Source organism: Acanthaster planci, linkage group LG12, assembly GCF_054643075.1.
Source record: "Acanthaster planci isolate LZ-2023a linkage group LG12, COTS_SCS, whole genome shotgun sequence".
Taxonomy (NCBI): Eukaryota; Metazoa; Echinodermata; class Asteroidea; order Valvatida; family Acanthasteridae; genus Acanthaster; species Acanthaster planci.
In genome coordinates this window covers 11,750,013-11,765,993 of record NC_141788.1, presented here as the reverse complement: position 1 = coordinate 11,765,993, position 15,981 = coordinate 11,750,013, and the positions used below count along the sequence as shown (strand labels likewise).

Below are 15,981 nucleotides of genomic sequence, written 5' to 3'. Positions count from 1 at the left end.
TCTTTCAGTTGGGACATTATTAGGCTAAAATGTAACCTTGCCTTCCCTCCATCACATCTTTGCATTTAATTAGAAAACCAACATGCCTAACTTTCTAATTTCGTAAACAGAATTCTTCTTAGTGTTGAGTGCTATGGCCTGCTGCTCAAGGGCACAAGAGTTGTGGTCTGCAAGTAAAGTTGCAAGCTGTGGGTTTGAGTCTGGCCTGGGATCATGGTGCATAAGGGGCTCTCCTGCATTTTTTTATCAACCCTGTTTAATAAGCAGCATCTCTCCCTGCATTTATGACAAAGTCTTGAGGTTTAAGTTTAGTTTTTGAATGCTCAGAATGGAAACCCGCAAAAATGGGGGCAGCGTACAGAAATAGGCCATTGCATACTTCATGTGCTAACACATTCTGGACATAAGATGCATGACTGTGATTAAAAATTATCAAAACAAGCATTAGTTTCATTCTTGAAAGAACATCTTTTTGTAAATTCTTTGGCTATCTCCCCCGACAAATTTGCTGAACCAGATGATGCTTTTCAGAAATAAGCAGGAACTATTTTTTCTTCACAGGTGAACTGACAGGTATGTCTACATGAAGAAGAATTATATACACAAGAAGCATGTGTATGGTTGGCACCAAAACACTTGTCTGACGGTAGAGCTGTACAGTAATGTCACCAAACTTGGCTTGTAGCAGATGTTCTTCATGGCTTTGTTCTGCTGCTACCACACCAGAAGTGGGGGAGGGGGCACAGTATCTTTTTAACTTCAACTTTTGATAGCTAAATGTTACCTCATTTGGTTTTTGTTATCAAGATATTTTCAGAAGTACAGGTAGCTGAAGTTTATACAGTGGCATGCCGCTTTAACGAACACAAAGGGGTCCACACGCTAAAGTTTGCTCTAGCAGTTGTTGGGTGTGGCAAGTTTTAGTCACAGGAGCACAATGCTGTAGGAACCTAAGCCCAAATTTAAACGTGTGCTGCCACCTGCCCCACAAAAGTTTTGGTATGACCATTTGGGGCCAACACTTACATGCAAAAAATAAAGTTTAAAATAAGAAATCCCTGCATTTTGGTTAATGTTTGCTCATCTTCCATGTTTCACCTTTGGGGTAGTCCTCACTGAAGGCAGAATTGCGAAATGAAATCAAGTTTTCCTTATGTCATCACTTAAAATTCACCAGTGACATGTAACACGAATACACTTGTTTCTGTTGGTAAAACAGCACTTTAATAAATAGCCCACCCCAGGAACCATTCTAATATAGGAGCACTGGAGGCACATACATGTTGGAAGTCAGAAACAAAATCTAAGCCAAGCATTTTTTGAAAATAACTGAAAAATGCAGGATATTTGTCAGAGATTTGTGCAGATTACATGTACATAACAAATGCCTCCATTTCCATGTATTTTTACATTCATTTTAGATGCCTTCATGTATATGTATGTTTTGAGTCCAGCATAGGAGAATGGACACAACTAACGCCTCACCTGCAGTTCTGGCGTTATCTGCGTTCATTCTCCTGAGCCGGTCTGAAATGTTAGTTTGAGACCGGCCAAGCACATTTTTGTTCCCATTCAAAAATATCTTTCTTAGTCAGAGTCAAACGAAGTCAATATATGATAGACTTCCAATGATTTCGTTGTAGAATTTTAATTTCCATCCATGTTAAGGTATATTTCTTGTGCAAATTGTCCAGAAGTCACTCCATATATGGACTTGGTGCGTGCATGGCATGTCATGCATGCCACGTCGCACGCAGAGTCTTGACCTATAGCAATGGATTAAACTGTCTCATATCCAGGTGCCAGAGCATTTTTTACGCATCGGGCATTTTGAAATCTCTGCAGGGAATATCAAATGTTAATACACGATCACCGTGTTCGTTGTTGAATAGGGAAACTGTCTGAGGTATTTATGAATATTACTGTTAAATAACTGATAATGGTTTAATCCCATGGTTCAACAGTTTTCCACTGTTCCAATATTTATCCCAGGTATTCTCCATGAACCTTGCTTGATGCAGAAAATCAAGCAACAGCAACATATGAAACTCACTAAATTTAGACTGGTTCTTTAAAATTGATATTACCAATCATAGCAGCACTTACCACATGCTAGATTAAGTTTGAATATGCAGTATTTATTATTATTGTTATTATTTGACCTCAACAGAAACATTTATTACTCACCGGCTTGCTCCGTGCGAACTGACACAATAGGTGTGCTCGCTCCCTGCCCAGCCCTAGATTTTGCAGCTAGGCGGATGTTATACACAGTATTGGGCTTCAAATCTTCTAGAATGTATGTCTCTGCTTTAGGAATACTCCTGTGTTCGTCACTTCCAGTCTTGGAGTCATTGTAATACAGCTCATAGTAGAGAATCTGGGCTTCTGTTTCACGTTGTCTCCATGTCAGGCGTATCTGAGTTGCAGAAATGGCCTCACCCGCAAACATTTCAGGTTGGCTGGGAACTGAGCATAAACAATGTGCCATGAGTGGGTTTCTGTGTCTTAGCCAGGATAAATTTAAGAGCAATCAAGTGCAATTTCACACTCTTTTGAGATAAATTAAACATTTAAAAACCAAAGTACATTGGAGTTATTGATCAAAAAATAGAAGAACCAGGGGAATAAGATTCTTTTTCTTTTAAAAGTGAAACACGCTGAAATCTGAAACTCTTTGAGATCAAATCTTGTGCTATGTTGGACACAGGACATTTTGTAATACTACATGTATCTATAGAGGGCATGCATGCATCTTTGCCTGGTCTGGTAGTGCCTGCATGTAATGGGTGACGCAAGACTATCTGTACCGCTTGAAGCCAGCTGAGCATTCTTGCTGGGCATACATGTACATGGAATGGCTGCCACGCCAATGTATAGTACCTGGCCTACTGAATAGTGGGTGCCATGCATTGATGACATGTCTGTGTATTACTCAGTTGCAAGGCTGTGCCTCGCATGTCCCTTGTGATAAATTACGTCACAAAAAAAGGTAAATCTCTCGGCTAGGGGTGGTCTGTTGATTTTCCCAACACCAGATGGTTCGTGAAACAAAGATCACAAAGCATAACTTTTGGGACAAAATCGAGCGACTACATCTCAAATCAAATTGGAAAGTTAGATCCCACATACATGTTGTATGTGTGTACTAATTTACTACCCTGTTTTTTTTGCATTTGGCAAAGGAGCCTCTTGTATATGGGCATTTGGTCAGCTTTTCTGGCTCCTTTTCTTTTCTTGCAGATGGGAATAAGGTAGGAATGGCATCAATCTTCAGTAGTTTTTTCCATGTCTTAATCCAGATTTGAAACACATTGACTCGCCTGAAAGTTGTCACTGCAGTCTCCAAAACTTTGGGTCAGTGGCAAATGTGCAGGCTCACATCATCACTTTAGTTGTGTACATGTCAACTTATATAACATAATACTGTTCACATATCATTTTCAAATAAAATGCTTGTCACATACCAATCATTGCGAGTAGTACATGTAAGTTTAAAACTTGTACATGTACCATGCTTCTAAGCTTATTATCATCATAAGAATCAAATGTGTCAAAAGTTGAAACACAATGAAACTCAAAGATGTCTAACAAGACACGTCTGCTAATGCTGGTGCCAAGAAAAAGGACAAACATGGCGGCCGCTTCACTATGCATCATGGATTTGGAGAATGCACTACGGTTGATCAAGTTTTTAGTGAATATAAGCAGGCACAAAGAAAATTTGCATTTTAGCAACCACTCTCCAAAGAGGAAAATCTTTAGCGACTGTTTGGGGTAGGATGAAAGCAAAAAACTTATTCATAAAAACAATTGGGTTACATTTATTTGCTAATTTCCACTTGTAGACAATTTAAATAACAGCATCATCCTATTTTAGGGTACAATGCTCTGACATGAAACAGCCATTGTTAAATAAAGACTAAGAAATTAAGAGCTCCCACACTGTACGTTGAGCAGGAACCACCATTGTGCGACAACAGGACAGTTAGATACTGCAGTGTAAGACGCTCTTGCAGTGCCTACAAGCAACCGCTTTGCTGCACTGACACATCGAGGTCGATTCCGTCATCACTGACGGCAGCGCTGATGATCACAACTCCGTTGATCACTCACGGACCGAGGCCGAGCTGTTGATTGATTCGTACTTCGAAGCCTAGCAGCCAAACATCCAACCTGGCAAGGAGAGCGGACCCTCTGCAAACACAGCCCTAAATAAGCCACGTTCCCTGAAAGAAAAGGCCTCTTTTAAAGAGCAACTAGCACAATACTGCAGAAAGCATAAGGAACAGATTGCTGCAAATGACAAACCACTGTCTAACCCGACAAGGCTAGTGGCTACACCTAATACAAACAGCCATGCAGATGTCTTGATCATCGGTGACTCCATGATCAAACAGCTATAGCCCAGGAAGCTGAGCTGGCAAAAGAAAGTGATCTGTCACACGATGTGTGGAGCAAAAATTGAAGACCTTGCACTCCACGCCATACATCTCTCAGCAAAGTACAATGTTTCTGGGATAATTCTTCATGTTGGAACTAACAACACATCTGACAGCCCAGAAACTATTGCTGCAAAGACCACATCCCTCGGCGAATCACTAACACCTAGAACAGCAACTATTTCATCGATCATACACCGCAAAAACCAGCTAATGTTTCAACGCAAGAAGGTAGATGATTTCAATTATCTGCTCAAATCCATTGCAACACACAATGGCTGGGGCTTCATTGACAATAGAAACATAAATGCAACCCACCTCGCTTCAGACGGTGTGCATCTCAACTCAACAGGGGTACGCCTATTTGCCACAAACCTAATTTAGCACACCACAGGTACACCAAAGAACACTTCTTCACACCGGACCCCTCATCAGCGAACCTCTTTTGGGAAGACCTTGTATTCTGATTTTCTAATGAAGAAGAGAGCTGATTCGACGGATTTCCGAGGAGCAAACCAGTTCTACCCATATCCCCATCAGAAACGGTGTCCAACCAATCTGAATCAACCACGTCACTCAACGATTCAGATAAGGCCTCTACATCACCAAGACCAGGATGGGAACCGGTATCTTCAAACAGTCAGAGAGATGCTCAATCCACAGAACAAGGAACCACATGATACCTAAGGGATGGTGTTATCTACAATGAAAGCTCTGAGGGGTTCTCATTTAATGTAAGAAGTGAAATTAATAAATTTGAGCATCTTCAAATATTAATGTCTAAGAATCCATTTGATATCATCTGCTAAAATGAAACGTTCTGTGATGGGTCAATCAAGGACAATGAGATTATTCTACCCAATTATTCCATTGTCAGAAAAGACAGGAACAGGCATGGTGGTGGGGTTGCTATGTATATTTGAAACAATTTGACTTTCATCTGTCGTGAAGATCTTGAAACAGATGATGTCGAATGCATGTGGGTTGAAATCAAGTGTAAACAAAGACAGCCTGTACTCATCAGTTCTGTGTATAGACCACCTTCAAGCTGTGTTGATTTTATAGACAAAGTTGACGACATTATCGATAAGGCCTCCTGCAAACACAAAGAAATAATTGTAAGTGGGGATTTCAATTGTGATGTTTCCGAAAATGATAATGTGAATCCTAACCCAATAACTTCTAGTTTTAATTCGTTTCAAATGTAGCAACTTACACACGAACCACCACATTACTGAATCCACTCAGACCACACTCGATCTCATTTTCAGTTCCCACCCAGAGCTCATGAAAGATTGTAGTGTCTTACCAGTCATAATAAGTGACCACTATCTTGTTTACGGTTTACACAGTTGAAAAATGCCTAAAATGAAAGGTTGCTCAATTAACTTTCAAAGTTTTAAATATATACGGTAGACAATGGTGATCTAAAGGAAGATCTCAATAATGCACCATGGCAACATGTCTTAAATTGTCATGACGTCGACGAAGCGTTGTCTATTTGGCATTCCCTATTTATGAGCATTATCGATTTCCACGCGACGATTAAAACTAAACGTATTAAGGGTGCCTCCTTACACTGGCTCAATGGGGAAATTCTTTGACTGAGGCAACGTGATTGTCTGCACAAAACACCAAACGCACAGGTTCACAAATACATTGGGATTCTTACCAAAAACTGCGTAACATGGTGACTAAGAAAATACGTCAAAAGAAAAGCGAATACTTCACATCAGCCATAGAAGAAAACAAAACCAATTCATGTATGTAATACATGCATGACAACATCTGTCACGTTTTGTTTCAGGAATTCTAAGCACGAGCTATTAAAGCATGGACGAATCCATTTCCAATGAGGGGCATACATGTACACGTACGCGTTACCGAACACCAAAGGTTGCAGACACAACAGAATGGCTGCAGAAACCACATTTCGCATTTTGGCAAAGACAATTTTTTCTTTAGAACTGAAACACAGCAGTGAACACTGAATTGAGAAAAAATACATCTGGGTTGTAGTTTTCAAACTGTGGTGATGTAGTTAGCAACTATTTTTCAGGTCCAAAAAATGAACTCCTGTTTCGGACGCAACGCGACTACTTGTGCATGGAAACCACGTTATGTCCATACCCTCGAAAAATACAAGGGCTGACTTAAGATGGAAGGGGAATTAACATGAACTACATAGTGAACTCAAGCACACAAGGATTCATGAGGTGGTCCAGCTGCACGCTATTGTTGCAGAGAAACTACGTGTACATCATGAGCATTAAAGGAACCTGTATTAAGGTCCATTATTCTACCTTGACATGAATTTTGAGTTGTAATTCATGCAAATGCAATGTGAAGTAAAATAACTTCACAAAACCTTTTGCGCAAAATTGTGCCCTTATTGTGCATGTGAGTAGATCACCTGAATGCTGATGAGTTTACAAACATGCACAATGCATGTAGACATACGAGGTCATCCCGGATGGTCAGTCACATTCACATGACTTGGACACTTCCATTTTCTTCAAGGGGACATATGAAACCCTCTTTCTATATAAATGTCGTGAAAGTTGTAATAAATAAAATATTTTTAAATTGTTTTGCACAGAAAGTGGTTAATACTATATGCAAACAAAACTTAGATATTTCACAAATTTTTATACATTAAAAATTAAAAACATAAAACAATAAATGATCCCTATTTTGGTGAACGAATTCAACCGGGCACTGCACAGTTCTACAAATCAGCCTTTTGATAGCAGAGGGTTTACAGGGAACAGTTTGGAATCAGTCATCAAAAAATTAAACCCAGATTTGTAAAATAAAATTTCTGAAAAATAAAGAGGACTCTATCATGTTGTGTACATTAACTGCAAATCTTTTTTTTATCTCACAGACATGCATAAAAACGAAACAATCTCAAAGTTTAACCCCTTCGCGCCAGATGACTGCAAACGCCGTGCCTGGAGAAAAGTCTAATTTCCAGGTGACGGCGGAAGCTGCATACCTCACATGCAACTTTTATTTAGTGTAGACCTGCAATTACTGGGAGCTTTGCATTGAATGGAAATCTGGGGCAACTTGGAGAGTTGGTCAACCCCACAATACCCAGTAAATTGGATTTTATTCATCAGAACATCCCCTTTGTCTTTGATTGAATACCCTAGGTAATCTCCGTGGAGCAGCGCTCAAGGCCATGGTCAGGGCTTATCAAACATGTTCTGTGTGAGCCCGGAGCACGATGAATACAGGCCATTGACATAGTGTGCGCCATTGTTAACAGCCCTACTGGACCCTGAACAAGTTCACAGCACCCACACTCGGGATATACAGCGTACACGGTCCATTGTTCAGCATAATTGGGCATTTGTTTCGTCCAAAAAGGAGTCTTTTCTGTAGCGCTTGGTATATATTTTACTGGCCGCTTCCCGGCCCTTCAGTTGCATTCACAATGTCCTCAAGTGAAGAGGAAACATTGCTGGCGACTAGGGGTTCAGATTTCACGTAGGAATCTGAACATAGTTCAGAAATTGAAACTAGTGACAGTGATTCTAATGGGCAACCACCATTAGCGAGTCCTGCCAAGAAGGTCAAGATTTCTTCCTCCATTCAATGGACGGCTGATGACAACTTCTCCCGCAGACACAGCGTTCAAGGCACAGCGGGTGTTCAATTGCAAGAACTGGACGAGAGCAGCACTCCTGTTGAAATCTTCGAGCAGTTCTTCACTCCAGATCTGGCCCTGCACATTGCCAACGAGACCAACGTTGCCACTGAACACCCGAAAAGTCAAACAGCAAGTCCAAGATGTCAGTATTCCTGTCCATGATCATCGTCATGGGACTGATGCCGAAACCCAACATAAAGTCCTATGGACGAGAGGCTCAATACTTGAGACTCCATTTTTCCCGAACACCATGCCCCACGACAAATTTGCCGACCTGCTAACCCATCTGCATTTCGTCAATAACAGCCGTGCAGATACGACCGATCGACTCTTCAAGCTCCGCCCGGTAGTAGACGAATTGATCGAGAAGTTCAAGTCCATCTACATTCCATCTAGCAACATTATTACCAACGAGTCCCTTTGGAAATTCAAAGAGGGACCAAAGTTCAAGCAAGACAACCCCAAGAAGCGTGCGAGGTTTGGCATCAAGGTGTATCGAGTCTGCCAGAGCACGGGTGTTGCTGCTGGATACACCTGGAACTTCCAGATTTACAGCTGTCAAGACCAAACTGCTGGACTGGCAAGTACGAGAATCGTACTTGACTTGAATGCCGATCTTCTTGGCAAAGGGTGCACCATTTTCCTGGACAACTGGTTCAGCAGCCCTGAACTGTACCTGAAGCTATACGACCAGAAGATGAACGTCGTCAGGACGGTGAGAAGCAATCGTCAAGACATGCCCAAGGACTTGTGCTCCTTGAAACTCGAGAGAGGTGATGATGTTCACCGCTCTTGCGACCAGGGCTTGCTCGCCTTGGTCTGGCAAGACAAAAAAGATGTCCGTATGCTGTCCATGATGCATACAGCCAAGATGGCCGACACCGGAAAGCGGAACCATGACGGCATCACTTTGGAAAAACACAGGCGTGTACTCAACTACAACGAGGGGTGTGGACATTGCAAACCAGCTGGCATCGTCACACCGTTCAGTCAGAAAATCAATCAAATGGTATAAGAAAGTGTTCTTATTTTTGCTTGATGTTGCTCTCGTAAACTCTTATCTTGTGTATAAGGCAGTGTTGGAGGTCTTGAGACCTGGTCTCGGTCTGCCCATGATGTTGCGTGAACATTCTAACCTGTCCATTGATCATTACAGAGTATAACTCATAAATTGAACTTCTGCTCAGACCCCACGTTTTGCCTTTTTAAACATTTCAACGTGACTCGCCCACGTTAATTTTGCTATACATATGGAACACAAAAACTCTGTACATGTACATGTTTAATGTACGATTATGCCGTATACTCTACACAAAATTCTATAGCATCGGCAGTCCATGCCTTCATGGTCAAAATAACTGTGTGCTGTTTTTTCCCAGAGTTCAAATAAAACTCTTTCACGGAATATTGAATATGTTGTGTGCTTTACATGTAAAATTTACACTCAATTTTGCTAATTAATGCCAATTGTCCACCACATTTACCATCAATGAACTACATGAAGGCGTATATATTGTATATGTTGTGCAAGGTCTCGGTCTCAGTCATCTTGGTCTCGGTCTCGAACTGCAAAAGTCTCGGTCTCGAAGTTCTGGTCTCAGTCTTAAAAGAGCTGGTCTCAGTCTTGGTCTCAGTCTCGAATGCCTTGGCCTCGGTCGCGGACATAAAGGTCTCGACTACAACACTGGTATAAGGTGATTGGTGGCACTGACAGTTTTTTGACATTTAGACACATGTTGGTGAGTGAAATTTTAGAGTTGCGTGCACCAAATTTGCCAGTGTATCGATCTAGAGGCAGACCAACCTGTCTTCCTGGTCAAGGTACCGGTAGACTGATAGGAAGACATTTTGCTGTAGAAATTTCCCCGACTGGAATATGAGCTAGATCATACAGACGGTGTGATGTTTGTTATAGACACGGTCAAAGAAAATAGACTAAATTTATGTGTGAAATTTGTGAAGTGGCACTTTGCGCTGCTCCTTGTTTCAAGGTTTATCACACTTGAATCAATTTGCCAAGTTTCCTGTATTCCAAGACATTGTAAATGAAATAGTACATGAAATTGTAATGTCATTGGGTGGTTAGTGTTGTTGAGTGGGTAAGGCAAGTGCTGGGTGCCTGGTTATTATGTTAGATGGGATCCAAATACCCAGGCATGAATCGTGGCCAAGCCGGGGTTCGTGCAGTGTGTGACCAAGCAAGTTGGCAGATAAGGCCTGGTGACCTTGCTACATGTCTGCAGTTGCCGTTAGCAAAATTGGGAAATTAAACCTGCCCAGCAGGCCACTGTGGTAAAACCAGTCGTGCCGTGAAGGGGTTAAAGCACAGATGCATGGCCCTGCTAATGAATAAAAATATCTTCAAGCAAGAAGGATCATGTTTGCGCCGTACTCTGTGCAATCATGTCCAGATCGTACTAGTTGTGGCTGTGATGCACTGGCACTATGCCCATACGTCTCGACGAAGGTAGTGGTCGCTCGCGACTGTCAAATTGTGTAGTGTGTGAACCAACTGGCCAAGCTCGGTGTGTACAAATTTTATGTGGGCAAGGTGCATTGCCAGCGTGAATATTTGTGTTATGTCACAAATATTTTTTACGACTAATCATGAATATTTTTGTAACGTCGTGAATATTTTTCACGACTGGTCCTGAATATTTTTGCGACCTGTATTTTTTTTATCACTAGATGCGAATAATTTTCCAGTAGCTTGAAGTGTAAATGGCACTATTAAAAAATGGCAGGGAGTTGCACTTGGCAGCAAATACATGATGTGGAACCATTGTTCCAAGAAACGTGCTCTCTTGTTGATCCTTTCTCTATGGACATTTGTAATTATTAGTCGGTTATCATGTTAGACACTTCACACTAACATAAACCTGATTTGGCTCCCAGCTGAAACCCTGACCATAATGATGACTTAGAAACTTTTGCTCTAAAAACCAGATGACGCTGTGTGTTGCTGGGGCAAATATCAACCCCCTCAAGTTACAGGAGAAATATTCATGGCAAACTCTGTGACTAGTCTTGAATTTATTCATGACATAGCACAAGTATTCACAACTTGTCGCAAATAAATTCATAAATTTTCAAAAAAACATTCACAACTAGTCTACAACATTTACGTCCCTTCAGGGCCACCATAGTAAATCCGTTATGAAATGTTTTACATGAAAAGGGTACATAAAAATAACTGAGGGCCCTTTTCATCAGGAAAAGACACAAAATATCCGGTCTGCAAACAGAAAATTCCCTATTATAAAGAGTGAATCACAGTTCCTTTGTGTACTTCATGTGGTTCCCAGATTGGGAGGTGATTTTTTTGAGATACATTTATACAAAGTGTTTCTTTTGAGATGACCGCTCTAACCGATATGACGGAAGAGCATAATTTACAAATAATCCACGAAACATGTATGTACAGCATGGTTGGCTATGCTGATGATTTTCAAGGGTTCCAGTGATAGGCCAATTAATTACGAACTGACAAGCTCACCTGCAGGAACAAAAGTTTAAGAAACGGAACTGTCAATCAAACAATACAACAGTTTCAACTGCACGCAGGACAGAAAATCAGTGGTTTTGGTCCATCGAGAGGAGACTGGATCCCCTTGAATTAAAACTGATGCAGCAGCCACTGTTGCCAAAAGTGTCTGTGCAACTGAACGTGACAGCTGTGGATAGACTGGGCTTGCTGCACTTGATGTGAAAGTTGAATAACAATAGGGTGCTTTTTTTGTCAGTTCCTTTAATATTCTAAAAAGGCAGAGACAGTCAAAAGTTGGCTGGTGAATGAGGATCCGTCCAAACTGCAGTGACGGCATTCGAACCGCAGTTCAACCTTGGACAAGTTCCCTACATTTTAGATATGCTTGTGTGTGATGCTTGCGGTGAGTCATGTAGTTTTACCCCACCTCTCCCAATCACTTGTGTAGGAATTAGCCCTCGTGTGTCCACATGATGACAGAGCAATGATGTGCAATAGTCAATGCATGTTTGTGAATCCTGTGTCAGTGTTGATGACCACATGGTTAGCAGTATCATGCATTTAATCTGGTTTACATGTACCTTTTATTTTGCCAAAAAAAATCCCCCAAGAGCAGATAATCCACTGAAGATTCTCATGATAAATAGATCTGAAATTAGGCCCATGTACATACCTCCTTGCTTTGTTATTACTTGGACTGCTGTGGAGGCTGGCCCTTCACCAATGGCAGTGAATGCCGAGGCACGTATTGAATACGTCTGGTCTGGGTTGAGGTCACTGATTGTTGTCAATCTCTGGGTACCATCTTCCACTGAATGCTTGTACCAAAAACTCAGATTCTGACTGGGTGTGTTGCTATAATAGATGTTGTAACCTCTCACAATCCCATTTGGGACTTCTGGAGCTTCCCACTGCACCAGTATGGTACTAGCACTCAGAGGACTTGCGCGAACTTCTCGTGGAGGAGTTGATGGTGCTATTTAAAAAGAATAAAAAGACCCCGGCTTTATTGCCATGGAAAAATACTAAGGTGAACAACAAAAATAAAATTCAATGGATAACTTCTGCAGTACTGTAGGACCAAACATGTGCTTACCAAGCTGTGCCGTAGTGACTGTCAAAGGCCGGCTGAAGTCTCCTCGGCCTATTGTATTGACTGCAGCAACACGTACCTCATATTCAGTGAAAGGCAACAAGTCAAGGATGGTATATGTGGTATCAGTAATATCTGCTATTTCTATTGCAGCACCTGGAGAGGACCTTAGTGCATACTTCAAAACGTAGGCCTTGATAGGTTCATCTGTGCCAGCAACCCACTCAACAGTTACAGTATTAGCAGTGTGTTGACTCAATGTCGGCACAGGGGGAGGGTCAGGGCGAGCTGTCAATTCCAAAACAAGAAAAAAATTGTAAAGCAGCACAAAAATGATAATAAAATACACAAAATTCAGATCAAAAATTAATATGAACTAAGTACTAGTAAAACCTACAGAGTCTCAGGTTGACACACTAAGTTTACTGGAAGGTACTTGTACAGTATATGAAACATGCAAAATGACCCTATCCTTTGGCCATGAAGTTAAATATCGTTGGATTTCATGAGCAAGCTACAATCCAAGTTCAAGCCAAAGTAGAAAACGATTTACTGCCTGCATTGTCATTTATATCTAACCCATGCCGTGTATGAAACTTCAAAAGGCAATATGATTACCTAATTTACATTCACTATGCATGAAGGTTTACTTTTGTTTCCTTGTTCCAGTATCCATAAATGTTCAAATAAATGTTCAGCTTCAAGGCACAGTTTTGACAACATAGAATACTACCAGAGGAAAGGATTACTTCACTGATATATGAGTAAGGATCATAGTCAAAGCTGCCTGAATTCATTTCATGAAGGCTCTTTATGAAAGATTTTAAGATATTGTGGAAAATTAATGGGAAATTGGAGAGGAGGGCTCATGGCATCTTTTAATGTGCATGTACATGTTTGTCAGTTTTTGATCGGTACAAGGAACTGATATCCATATTTTTTTCTACATTTAAGCTTTTAATTTGGAAAAATGCAGGACTGACAGGCTCTGGGTTGGTTAGGTTAACCCATGGGTTTAAAGGGTAGTTACAATCAATTTTTAACCACTTCATGCCGGGCATTTTTCAATGTTGATGATACTGGGCCTGCATGGCTATCATTTTTTTCGTTTTCAAAATCCTTCAAAAATTCATCATTTCATTTAACGGTCTTTCATAGCTGCACCAGAGTAATCTTTAGGCACTACTCTAAGTTGTTAGGTGTCCTACGCCCGAGTATTTCAGCCAGGCCAGCAGCCTTGTAAACAGAGCCCAGATTGTGCGGTGTTGTATAACTGTCTTTTGTTCACGAACCTGGCTTAGTGCACTGCTGACCTCTTTTCAATAGAGGCCAGATTAGCGTGCAGCGGTGCTGTGTGGCTCATCGCTACGGTGGTGGAGCGCTTTTGTCGCCGGTGGTAATCCACTCGCTCTCAATGCCCAAAACCCTGGAATACGGTTTCAAAACAAGGCTGGATTATCACCACTTTTGAGAGTGAAAAATGTCCGTAATGCCCAGCAACCTGGTCTTTTGTTTGGAGTATGGTCTTTTGTTACAGGGCCCTGTTTCCTTTGTCCGAGTTCGTAGACCCCGGCCGCCCATTTAAACCATACATCTCCGATCCCGGAGTTCCCGGCAGGAAGTGGTTAATACAAACTTTAAAAATGCACCTCGGTATTTCAGTTAACCTTATTTTCAACTTTTGTTTCACTATTTAAAAGGGCATTTTGTTGCCTTTTTGGTTCATATACCAGTGAGTATTTCCCTGTTCATGAGCAAAAATGTGATGTCATCCTAGGAAAAAAGCTGAAATGTTGCATTGGTTTGTACACAAAGAAGTCCTGCATTTTTGTAGATTTTACTGGAATAATTTTCTCTTCTTTTCAGATTCATTGTTCTATATGTACATAGCTAAACCGATTACAAATGCTTTTCTCAGACATGTTTTCAGTGAGTAAATTCTGGGTTCACAATTTCAATAGAAAAACCTATACAATCACATATGTCTTCCTTGGTTGACATCTTAGCAACTGCGTTCTCAATTGTCCTGGAAAGCATGAATAAAGGAGCACTTTACAGTACATTTAACCAAATGGTTTGTAAAAGAGTTTTCATACATTCAAGAAGAGTACAAAGTTACAGAAAAAAATCATTGCTGCTACACAACCTGCTTCAGATTGAGTGAAAAAAAAAATAAAGCAAGAAATCCATTTCTCAGCCAGAACCAGCATAAAAAGCAGATTTTCTGATAAAGTATGAAATTCAGTTTATAAAACATACATGTGCTTCTTGTAAATTTAAAAACAGAGAACTTGTGTACTCGCTTTTGAACATTTCAACTCGACGAAACGGTTAACAACAGGCACAGACCCATAAACATTTGACTCAACAATTATTTACATTCATGGCCCTGGAGTCACATGAAACTGATTATTCGCATTTTGTTGAGTCCACACTTTTTGCATGCGAAAAAATATGTGTTCAGTCACATGTACATGATTAAATCTTTTTTCTCCTTTCTATATGAAATTTCATTTCTCAGGGTATTGTTTTGTATGATTGCCTTCTCTGATCTTTTGGGAGACCAAAGCTATATTCAAAAATCATTTCATGCTAGTACTGTTTCAAGCTCAACTAGATTGTAACATTGTGCAGAGACAATTCACCTACTGTAATGCCTAGCACTTTTGGATGCAACTTTTGTATGCAAAGTTCTGATTGGCTGATACCCTCGGCCCCATATACATTTGTTAACACCCCATACACCAATCATGGATGCCCTTGGATTACAATGCAGAGCAGTGTTAAGCCTTGTGTCATGGCATACTCAACACTCAAAGCTGTTCGTTAGCTAGCACAATCAACACTCTCTGCCACTGAACTAGGATTTTTTTCAGGCAAGTCAAAATGGTCAAAACCCATATTTTACGGCAGTGAAAACCTTACAGTTGTATTTTCAACAAACTCCCAAATAAAAATATGGCATAATCAAATTAGTTGGCAGGTCTGTGATGTGTTCAAATTAGTAGGGCTGAAACAATTCACTGATGCATCGATAGTCACGATTCTCAAATACCACAATACGGTATCACAATACAAAAATGTGAATCGCGATATTTGGGGGGAAGGGGGAATTATGATAAAAATGTGCAGTAAGCTGAAAATAAAGTTAGGCCTAATAGAAATTTCAGATATACCGGTATGTATATCTTTACATTTTTAATATCGCCCATACTGATTACTCTTGCAAAAAATAATTTGGATGGGATTAGCATCACGGACAACTCGCTGCATGTACATGTAAAGGTACATGGCATAGGCC

General features: G+C 40.7%; 1 protein-coding gene across 1 annotated transcript in view; it reads right to left on the bottom strand.

Moving 5' to 3' along the window:
• LOC110980159 (receptor-type tyrosine-protein phosphatase F-like) overlaps positions 1–15,981 on the bottom strand; it is a 213,498-nt gene that overhangs the window by 152,403 nt on the left and 45,114 nt on the right. The window contains exons 7-9 of the mRNA XM_022236540.2: positions 12,684–12,968; positions 12,261–12,563; positions 2,188–2,469 (exon numbers count right to left, since the gene is read on the bottom strand). Of these exons, the coding sequence (XP_022092232.1) occupies positions 2,188–2,469; positions 12,261–12,563; positions 12,684–12,968 (870 nt within the window). The remainder of the gene's footprint in view (positions 1–2,187; positions 2,470–12,260; positions 12,564–12,683; positions 12,969–15,981) is intronic.